Raw genomic sequence first — 11989 nt, forward strand, 5'->3', positions numbered from 1 at the left:
GAGGATCCGCAATCTAAGGGCGTGCTGAGCTTGTATTTTTTTTCAGAAAACACTCAAACTTTTATAGACTATATAAACTTTGTAAAACAACACAGTTTTTCTTAAAGCACAAACACATTTATATGCTACATGAATATTTTATTAGAAATTCGTAAATATTAAATTATATGAGAATTTATTTAAATATATGAACCTTTCTAAAATTACTTTAATATTTTATTAAAAAATACAAAACAAATTAGTTGTAAAATATATTCTTAATTCATAATTTAAATATGTGTATTTTTTTACTAAATTGTTGCATAGATTTTATGAAATTATATGAACTATTTTAACGTAATTTATTTTCAATATATGTATATTGTTTGTGACACATGATTATAATTCACGTATTTTTCACAAAATTTTGAAATGAAAATAACAAAAATGTTGAAAACCTGGCCGCTTTTTAGGCCTTGGTTGCAGGTTGGAATCAGCAGCACTATTTTTCTTGAATATTTTTTAATTTATGTTGTTCAGCTTTATTTTTATAAAGAATACGAATCCTTAGATGAATTTCAGCTGGTCAACTGGTTACCCACACGCTCATGTGTACGTGTTTTCTAGTTAGAACCCTAGACCGGTTTTCATTATTTATATATATTTTTAAAAATTATCAGTTTCTCTCTGAGGGCCTTTTTGTAAGAAAATAATATTCTGGGGGCTTCTCCGCATAAAACCAGGCCACACGCCTTGTTCGCGTGAATCAGTCACTGACAGCAGGCCCCATGCCATGTTGGCACACGCCTCGTCAGCATCACAGATGTACACAAAACGAGATTTGAACCATATTTGCACGTCCATGCTAAGTTATGGAACCAGTTCGATGTATTTTGCAAGTTCAGACACTAAAGTGCACATTCATGGTAAGTTCAAGCACCGGTAGTGTATTAGGTAAAAGCACTAGAGATCCTAGAGCTTGTCTAATATGTGATGGTTTAGTATTAGAACTTGCAGAAGTGCACTATTTAGTCCTAGAACTTGCACACAATGTACAAGTTTAGTGATGAGTCAGTCAGAAGCAGCCAAGTGGCGAGCCAGTCAACTGCCTGCACGGGTTATTTCTGCTGTGCTTATTTTTCTCTCAGGCAACCTTCAGCATGGATTTCACTATAGATTGCTGATGTCCTATTTTTAGTTCTTATTCAGTACTTCTTCTATCATATGTTGCTCTAGTTTATATATATGGCAAGATAAAATAAATGTGATGTGCACGGCAAGAATAGGATTGATGTGGAGTAGAACGTTTTACATCTTCATGTCTGAATAAGTTCCCTAGCAAAGTCCGATCCTTCAGAAAAAGGTATCTCCCTCTGTTACATTGGCGAAGAAGCCACACGAGTTTACTTTTGCGATCTTTACATGCAGTAGTTGACTATGATGTAGACAACCATCTATATCTACAAATATTATGTTAATTTGAAGAATTAACTGTTAAGCACAGTAGCTTCCATGAAATACATTTGTTCGCTGCTTTCTACATTATCATTGCAGCATGTTTGAAGTAATTCGGCAGACATGTAAACCATTGAACTACTATCTTGTCAGTTTTGCTGCACACCACTGCATAGAGCTGCGAGTTGTGTGAATACCCGCTTGAAGAAGGCGGAGATACTGATGAGTTGACAAGCTAGGACAATCACCTCTAATGCATGCCGTCATATGGAAGGACAGAGGGGTAATATTTTGTTTGCTTTCATGCACCACCTCATTGTATTCATAGGTTATGTTGATGCTCTGTCAAATGGTTAGAGGCTTGGAGCTCCTGTATATAGTATTTTTATGTGTTGCAGGGTAGGTACACCTTGACTGTTCACTTAAGTTGCAGTTCAAAGTTCAGGGCAATGATAGTATTTTCAGTTTTTTACTGACTTGATTTTCAACTATGCTACGTAGTTCATTTGCAGCGAGTTGAAATCACAAAACAGCAGGGGGGTATCTGCAAATATCCAGCGACAACCTGACCGTGCTAGCTGGCAACACTTGGCCAAAGTAAAATGGTTTCAAGCATGATCCCACAGGACAAAGAAAAACAACGGAGGGCCTATTTGATTCGTAGGATTTTGAAAACGTGGGAATACGAAAAGTATGGGATTGAAGTGGCACGCCGACTTGAATCTTATAGAATTAGCAATGAGTGTTTGATGGCATAGGAAAAACTAAGGAATTGTAAAAAAAAGGTTGAAGTGGATATTAGATTTCCTATGAAATTAGTACAAAAGATTTCATAGGGAAAATTCCTATGGGATTCAATCCTATGAATCAAAGGACCATCATAGGGAAAAATCCTAAGGATTTCAATCCTTGAGAATCCTATAAAATTCCTTTCAATCAAAGGAGCCCTGAGGCTACTGCAGTTGTACTTCACATCACAAAGTATAAAAAGTTTCAGAAGCTGAAAGTAGCTGTACATTTTCTCCGTTTAGGCACAGACAGACTCATCAGCATTGTACCTTAACAATCAGCTACTTTGCAAGACGACATTAGAAACAGTGACTTCTAGTCTTTGTGTACCTTTAATTAACAACCAGCTTGCAGTGTCAGCTTAATACTTCACCTAAACAATATCACTTCAGTTTCAGGAATACACGCTGTGCTACATCACTGTCAAACGCTTCTTTATTTCATACTCCAGGTACTGATCTGTACTGTCAAGGAATTTAGACACCAACGAGTATATAAATGTTATATTATTATATTTTGCTCACAGAAATAGCCATCAACACGACCGAAGCAATGCTGACCAGATCATACCGCCTTCTTCATCCCTTACAAACCAGAAAAGGTTGTAAAGGGAGTTATAAAACCATAACCAGATACAAGAATGATGATAAACCATCTACTCCCACGGTTCTAAGACCTTTCAGAGGTTCCAATATGAACTGCATAACTCATTTAGTTGTGTATGTAGTCCATGTTGGAATCTCTAGAAGATCTTATATTTAGGAACCGAGGGAGTAGTTAACCAGCTGGGCAAAAACTTAATAGAAATAAGCTAAGTATGGTTTTGCTTGCTAGTTAGAAGTCACAAAAATCGACTAAAGGATGCTGGAGCGACATGCCAAAGAGCAGATGAACTAACGATGCAACATGTTTTGATTCAAGAACATAAATTTTTTATGGCTGAAAGCAATGTAACAAACCAGCAGGCATAGAGAGACAATTATGCATGGCAGACAAGCCCAGAACAGCATACTTTAGCTATATAATGATGGTGCTGATAGTAGATACATGCCATTGGTTCATTGGCGTCTCTTAACTTAAGATACTAAGATCACACACATATAGGTGGATCGCTAACATAGATGTCCTCCAGATCGATTGACTACTACTACTATATATAGAGAGAGATAGACTGATAGCACTGGTGAACCCCCCTTCATCCCAGTCTAATTACAAGAGCAATAATCTCAAACCAGAATGCCCTCATCCAGCAAGCGGTGGTAGTACTGCTCGTCATCTGAATCTTCCTGATCATCGCCGGTGTATTCCCTTTGGTAGGAGTCCCCGGTGTATTCCCTTTCGCAGGAGTCCCCGAACTTGAGGCCAGGGAAGCGAACCTTCTCCTCCTCGATAAAGAGGTCCCACCGCTCTACAATCCTGGACATGATTATATCCGGGTCGGAGTCGTGGCACAGCTTGTCGTACGGCACATCGTCCTCGTCCGAGCCGCAGCAGCAGTTGGCCTTGATGATCCTCTCCTCCTTCGCCGCCTTCGCCTTGGCCTTGATCGCTTCCTCCTTCTCTGCCTCCGCCTTGGCCTTGAGGATCGCCGCTTCCTCCTCCGCCTCCTTCTCTGCCTTGGCCTTGGCCTTCAGGGACGCCTTCTCCTTGTCCACCTTGGACTTGGCCTTGCGGATCGCCGCCTCTGGCTTCGTCCTGACCATGACGAGCGCCACCTCCTCCGGCTCCGGCTCCGCCATGGCCCTGCCGAACGCCTGCGCCTGCTCCTTCTCCGCCTGGAACGGGATGTAGGGAAATCCCTCGAAGCCGGTGGCCATCGGCATGGCAAACTGCATTTTCTCGACGGCCATCGCCGATCTCTCCTAGTGGGTGTGGGTCAGGGTTTGGTGGATTGGGGATTTCTCTGTCTCTCTCTCTCGCTGGATCTGATCTGAAACGAACGAGAGGACGCGGCGGCGGCTGGCCTATATATATGTCCAGGTGAACCCTAACCCAGGAGCCGCTTCGGGTCGGACTCGGGTCCCGTCTCCGGGCCGGCCTCTTCCATCATACTCGTTCACTGGGCTGGGCTGGCCCCCATCAGGTCTTTCTCCAAAGAAGAAAAAGCACTTGATAGGTTTTTTTGGCTGGATTTTGTTATTTAGAAAGGTTTATAGCAAAATAAATTACTAAAAAAAGATATTTATGAACATTAGATGTTTTTGGATTCAAAAAATATTCATGAATTTTTTAAAAATCTCCATATCTATTAGAAAATGTCGAAGAATTGAATAATAATCATGAACTGGAAAAATGTTTCAAAATGAAAAAAATAAAAAATAAATCGTAATCTGAAAAAATATTTCCAAATTTTTAAAATTTATATGAATCCAAATAAAGTTCCCAGTATTAAAAAAACATGAATTTTAAAAACTTTCATAAACATGAAAATGTTCTTGTATTTCAAAAAGAAATTTATGAGTTTAAAAGACCATGAATTATTAAATTATCTTGAAATTAAAATATAGTTTCAGATTTAAAATATGTTTGTGGATTCGAAAATTGTTTTTGGATAAAAAATCATGAATTCAAAACAATTGACGGATTTCAAAAACTGTTTATGATTAAAAAAATGCTTGCGAATTTGAAAAAAATGTTCATGGGTTTGAAAAATATTCGTGGATCCAAAAAATATTTGTGAATGAATTGTAAAATAATATTCATAAAATTTAAAAGGAAAACATAAAATTGAAAACAAATAGGAGAAAATTTATGAAATCGGGAGAAGGAAAAATCAATCCCAAAACCAATGGGAGAAGGAAAATTAGTCAGGCCTACAAAAGCCAAGAAGGATATGTGTGTGATCACTATCCAGCGACCCGCGCGCGGAATAAGAAATCCCACTGACGGACTTTCGATAAAAGAAAGCAAAAAAAAAAACTACCATAACTTGCAAACTTAGGCTGACAAGTGTAAAAAAACACTCGGCCTCCACCACTAAGTGCAATAGTCAACTCCATCCCAGTGCCAGCATCTCCTCCAGACGCCAGGCTTGAGGAGTCGTTCAGGATGATGCACTGACCGATGGTTTTGCTTCATTGATACAATGTTACATGCCATGTATGTAGGATGTTCTAGGCTCTTGCTGATGCAGAGCTCACTCAAGATATGAGCATGAGCTCCGAACCCGACGTGAGACAACGGATTCATGTGATAATGTAGCACACATTGATTGGAGGAGTTCATAAAGGCTAGGGGGCGATATGGATGGCGTAAGGAAATCTATGAGAGGGCTCTTCTGATTTCCCGACGCATTATTTCGTAAACAACTTCCTGGATGGGCTAAAAGAAGATCATGCAAGTAGAGACAGGACGCAAGGGTAGTTTTAAAGTGGGTGTGGTGTCATGAGGATCATGTGCATGGTATCGTATCTGAGATGAGAGCTCTTCGGTAACTTGAATCTGGTGACACTCATAGACCTGGTGCGTCGCGAGGCATCGACATTAGCATGTGATCTCCATATCAAAATTGCCACATGGTGCCTTGAAGTGGGTCATAGTTTGCAAAGATATGATATTCTATCAAGGGCGAAGGATCTGGATGTTCAGGATACATGGATTTTAAATCACAATTTCACAAGATAAATTGCTAATTTATTATGCATATCAATCATCTTTGCTACTGTTTAACATTATTTCCATTGCATCTACATATTTCTATATGGGGAAAACATGCAGAAAATGTCAATCCAGGGACCGAGAAAAATCCAACGAAAACACACTGTTGATAGATGAAGGAAATTGAAACGGGAGCTAGAGGGACTCGCTTAGGGGAAGCCTAGGGTCCATGCTGCCTAAAGAGGGGTTGTGTGGGGGGCACCAGATCCGTCTCATGTTCTACTTTCGAGGGAAGCACCATTTCATCCTGCAAAGACACGCCATGTTTTTCACATATTTTTTTGAGGCAGTCGTTGCCTCCATAGAGCCCTAGTTTCTCTCCAGGAGGGCTTATTCTTCTAACTTTATGACCTATTGCACCAATTGGCGTAGAGACAAAATGCAAACCGGAAGTTAAACGAATTATTCGAAGGATTTTTTTCTCAACTATTTGCAAATGATTGCATTCATACTGAGTCTTTATTTACCTTGACAATGATCATCGCCCATATCTTTCTTTGGAAATTTGTTTTTAACAGATGACCCGTTGCACCAATTGGCGCAAAGACCAACCGTAGACCCAAAGTTAAGCGAACTATTCGAAAGAATTTTTTTCTCAATTGTTTGCAAATAATTATGTTCATTCTGTGTTTCTATTTGCCTTGACAACGATCATCACTCATAGCTTTGTTTGGTGATTTGTTTTTAATGGCACGAGACCATGTTATGAAGGGATTTTTTCCTCGGTACTCTGCAACTGCGTAAAGACCAATTACAGCCAAAACACCGGGGTCACCTCATCAAACCCTCGTGCGTCATCTCATGCTCTGTTCCACCCGCGTGCTAGTTCATGTGTGTGGCTGGTTTTCCCATTTGCGTAGGGTTTTGAATGGTCGGGCTTAGACGGGGTGTCCTGTCTGGCCCTTGATACCATATGCTCTAGGCGGATGTGGTTGGGTAGGGCTAGTTGGCATGCATGATACCATTTATGATACTACCATTATGACCAGCCTAACCCTGCACAACCGACTAGGTCATCTCTTGATGCGCAGGGATCATGTGAGATGCACTACTAATGCATATGAAGTAGCGACAACCTTACCGGCATTTACCTCTGTGCCCAGGTGAGATGAGATGTTCACTTGGCCTCCGTAATCGGCATCAAATATGCTTTGCTCTAGCCTATGGCTGTGTTGAAGTGGAAGTGGAGTATTATCTAAAAATCTCGTTTCAGGATTCGGCGGCAGTGATGATGAAAGAGGAAGAAGGTACAGAGTATTGTTGACTACATTCGGTTTCTATTCTTAAAAATAATTTATTAGTAAAGTCTCTTCTTTTTTGCGTTGAAAACCGAGAGCTTTATTAATTTAGAACGGGACTACAATCTGTAGCTAAAAGAACTGCTACATCACTTGGGACATCCTGAAACCAAACATTGGTTACCCTACAAACAAGAACCATTACGTGATTATACGTGTTTGTCACATTAGGTCACTTTTTCTGTCATGCATGTACATTATGACGATTTTATGACAGAATCAAGATAGTCATACATGTGCTGTCGTAGAAGTGTTCCATGACAACACCAAAATTATCATCACGGAAGTGTCCACTTTCATGACGACAAATGGTGCGTCATAGAAGTGCTTTCGCCAAGGGTAACCGACACGTGGCATCCACCGTAACGGGTTGCCGTTAAGCTATCGGGTTCTGGTTTAGATCCGATAACCTGTTAACAGCCCGGACCAATGGCGATTTTCCACGTGTAAAATTCTTATTCGCCGACGATCCACGTGTCAGCTTAGTGTTGGGACAGATGTCAACCGTCCACTCGACATGACTCGCCAATGAAACGTTGACACGTGGGACGGCCCAATAGAGGCCCATATAGGTTTAAAAGCCAGCCCAGGAACAGGCCCACAAGATTTCGTCAGATCTAATGGGCCGGCCCATTAACAACCTAACATTTTCTGGACCAAATTATGACCCACATCAGATATGGCCCGTTAAAGGACTGCAATATTCTGGGCCAGTTTACGGCCCATATCAGATCCGACCCGTTAACAGCCTGCAATAGTTTGGGCCAAATTACGGCCCATATCTGATTCGGCCCATTAACTGACTTTCATATCCTGGGCCAAATTATGGCCCATAACAGATACGACACATTAACAACTACTGTGCCATTGGGCCCATTGGGGGCCTGATTTGCTCTTCGGCCTCTTAATGGCCCATTTAACAGTTCGAACCGATATTAGTTTCGGCGTGTCAGCGGCCTTGTCTACATATGGGCCTCTTTCGGCCTGGATTCACTTTTGGTCATTTAGAGGCCTGAGTTGCACCTGGGCCTAATTCTGGTCTGTAGTGACTTTTGGCCTCTTAACGACTCGTAGTCTTCATGGATACATTCTAGCCCAAACTGCCTATCGGCCCGTTAAAGGCCCTTGATAGTGTTGGGCCTAATTTTGGCCTGTTATACATTCTGTCTGCTTCCAGCCTGTCATGTAATTGGGTCAGCCAAGGCCCAAAAACATTTTAGCCTGTCAATGGCCTGTCGTACCAATGGGCCAATAATGGGCCGATGTATATTACAGCCTGCTGTCGGCCCTTGATTTGTTCGCCACAATTAAGACTCAATCTAGATCTCAGCCTGTTAAAAGCCTATTTAATTTTCTCGTCCAATTAAGGCAAGCGGTTTACTCGGCCTTTTAAAGGCCTGAAACTAATAGTGGGCCAGATTAAGTCTAGACCTAACTAATTGCCCAAGATGATTGTAGGCCCACGGTTCGGCCCGTACTAGCGATTGCCGACCAGCCAGTTTTAGTATCGAAATTATTTTTATATAAACCTAACCTATTGGTTCATTGCGCTCCGATCGAAGATTACAACCTTTTCTCAGAGCGACGACAACATAAACAACAAATAAATTACAGCATCGTGACGAAGAATAAACCTAGACTATACAACAAATGAATTACAGCATATTACATCCCCTGGGCATCAAAGTTCGCCGCTAGTGATAATAAAGGGCAACCAGACAGCAGATTCCATACACTGGGCAGGTCGCCACCAGTGGAAGTAAACACGCTGACAAAATAATAGACAGAACCGACAACACTTCAACACAGTTCAAGAAAGGTTAGCCCTGCCCAGGACTGTGCTTGTTTGACGCTTATATCCACCAACTCAAGCTGCATAGCATCAATAGACTGTACTTATAGTCGAAGGAATATGTATTTGACACTAAGAAAGCAATAGCAATAAACTGAACGATCATATGCTAAGCTAACATATGGGTCTTGTCCAGCACATCATTCTCCTAATGATGTGATCCCGTTATCAAGTGACAACACATGTCTATGGTTAGGAAACCTTAACCTTCTTTGATCAACGAGCTAGTCTAGTAGAGGCTCACTAGGGACACGGTATTTTGTTTGTGTATCCACACATGTATTTAAGTTTCCGATCAATACAATTCTAGCATGAATAATAAACCTTTATCATGAATAAGGAAATATAATAATAACAACTTTATTATTTCCTCTAGGGCATATTTCTATCAGTCTCCCACTTGCATTAGAGTCAATAATCCAGATTACATTGTAATGAATCTAACACCCATGGAGTCTTGGTGCTGCTCATGTTTTGCTCGCGAAGAGGCTTAGTCAACGGGTCTGCTACATTCAGATCCGTATGTATTTTGCAAATTTCTATGTCTCCATCCTTGACCTTTTCACGAATGGAGTTGAAGCGTCTCTTGATGTGTTTTGTTCTCTTGTGAAACCTGGATTTCTTTGCTAAGGCAATTGCTCCAGTGTTGTCACAAAAGATTTTCATTGGACCCGATGCACTAGGTATCACACCCAGATCGGATATGAACTCCTTCATCCGGACTCCTTCATTTTCTGCTTCCGAAGTAGCTATGTACTCCGCTTCACACGTATATCCCGCCACGACGCTCTGCTTGGAACTGCACCAACTGACAGCTCCACCATTCAATACAAATACGTATCCAGTTTGTGACTTAGAGTCATCCAGATCAGTGTCGAAGCTAGCATCGACAAAACCATTTACGACAAGCTCTTCGTCACCTCCATAAACGAGAAACGTATCCTTGGTCCTTTTCAGGTACTTCAGAATGTTCTTGACCGATGTCCAGTGATCCACTCCTGGATTACTTTGGTACCTCCCTGCCAAACTTATGGCAAGGCACACATCAGGTCTGGTACACAACATAGCATACATGATAGAACCTATGGTTGAGGCATAGGGAATGACTTTCATTTTCTCTCTATCTTCTATCATGGTCGGGCTTTGAGTCTGACTCAATTTCACACCTTACAACACAAGCAAGAACCATTTCTTTGACTGATCCATTTTGAACTTCTTCAACTTTGTCAAGGTATGTGCTTTGTGAATGTCCTATTAAGCGTCTCAATCTATCCCTATAAATCTTGATGCCCAATATATAAGCAGCTTCACCGAGGTCTTTCATTGAAAAATTCTTATTCAAGTATCCTTTTATGCTATCCAGAAATTCTATATCATTTCCAATCAACAATATGTCACCATAAGTTTGTATAAAACCACATATAATATCAGAAATGCTACAAAGCTCCCACTCACTTTCTTGTAAATATAGGCTTCACCATAAGTCTGTATAAAACCATATGCTTTGATCCATCAAAATGTATATTCCAACTCCGAGATGCTTGCCCCAGTCCATAGATGGATTGCTGGAGTTTGCACACTTTGTTAGCACCTTTAGGATCGACAAAACCTTCTAGTTGCATCATATACAACTTTTCTTTAAGAAATCCATTAGGGAATGCGGTTTTGACGTCCATTTGCTAGATTATAATTATAAAATGCGGCAATTGCTAACATGATTCGGACAGACTTAAGGGCTAGTTCTTTTGGCGGCTTAAAAAATAAGCCGCCTCCTCCCCCGCTTTTCCCATAAGCCATCAACGTCATTCATTGGGGCTTTTGAAATAGTTATGGGATAACTAATTTAGAAGCCTCAAATTTTTTGGGATCAGCTTATTTTTTAAGCTGGGGAGAGGTAGCTTATTTGTTAAGCCACCCAAAAAAACTAGCCCTAAGCATCGCTACGGGTGAGAAAGTCTCACCGTAGTCAATCCCTTGAACTTGCCAAAAACCTTTTGCGACAAGTCGAGCTTTGTAGACAGTGACATTACCATCAACGACTGTCTTCTTCTTGAAGATCCATTTATTCTTAATGGCTTGCCGATGATCGGGCAAGTCCACCAAAGTCCATACTTTGTTCTCATACATGGATCCTATCTCAGATTTCATGGCCTCAAGCCATTTATTGGAATCTGGGCTCATCATAGCTTCTTCATAGTTCGTAGGTTTGCCATGGTCTAATAACATGACTTCTAGGATAGGATTACTGTACCGCTCTGGTGCGGAACGTGTTCTGGTCGACCTATGAGGCCCAGTAGTAACTTGATCCGAAGTTTCATGATCATGATCATTATCTTCCTCTCTAGTTGGTGTAGGCATCATGGGAACGGTTTTCTCTGATGTGCTACTTTCCAATTCGAGAGAAGGTACAATTACCTCATCAAGTTCTACTTTCCTCCCACTCACTTCTTTCGAGAGAAACTCCTTCTCTAGAAAGGACCCATTATTGGCAACAAAGATCTTGCCTTTGGATCTGTGGTAGAAGGTGTACCCAATAGTTTCGTCAGGGTATCCTATGAAGATGCACATCTTCGATTTGGGTTCGAGCTTATCAGGCTGAAGCCTGTTGACATAAGTGTCGCATCCCCAAACTTTAAGAAACAACAAGTTAGGTTTCTTGCCAAACCATAGTTCATACGGTGTCGTCTCAACGGATTTAGACGGTGCCCTATTTAACATGAATGCGGCTGTCTCTAATGCATATCCCCAAAATGATAGTGTTAAATCAGTAAGAGACATCATAGAACACACCATATCTAATAAAGTACGGTTATGACGTTCGGACACACCATTACACTGTGGTGTTCTAGGTGGCGTGAGTTGTGAAACAATTCCACATTGTTTTAAATGAAGGCCAAACTCGTAACTCAAATATTTGCCTCCACGATCAGATCGTAGAAACTTTATTTTCTTGTTACGA

At 41.0% G+C, this 11989-nt stretch overlaps 1 protein-coding gene across 1 annotated transcript; it reads right to left on the minus strand.

The window, feature by feature from the left end:
- Nucleotides 1-3202: 3202 nt before the first annotated feature.
- LOC123123390 (translation initiation factor IF-2) lies at nt 3203-4172 on the minus strand. The gene has a single exon (XM_044543895.1). The coding sequence runs from the start codon at nt 4071-4073 to the stop codon at nt 3450-3452; it is 624 nt and encodes a 207-aa protein (XP_044399830.1). The 5' UTR covers nt 4074-4172; the 3' UTR covers nt 3203-3449.
- Nucleotides 4173-11989: the final 7817 nt, after the last annotated feature.

Source organism: Triticum aestivum, chromosome 5D (genome assembly GCF_018294505.1).
Source record: "Triticum aestivum cultivar Chinese Spring chromosome 5D, IWGSC CS RefSeq v2.1, whole genome shotgun sequence".
Lineage (NCBI taxonomy): Eukaryota > Viridiplantae > Streptophyta > Magnoliopsida > Poales > Poaceae > Triticum > Triticum aestivum.

What these genes read in the sequence shown, in the direction of transcription:
- LOC123123390 (XM_044543895.1), bottom strand. Translation starts at nt 4,073, where the DNA reads ATGGCCGTCGAGAAAATGCAGTTTGCCATGCCGATGGCCACCGGCTTC.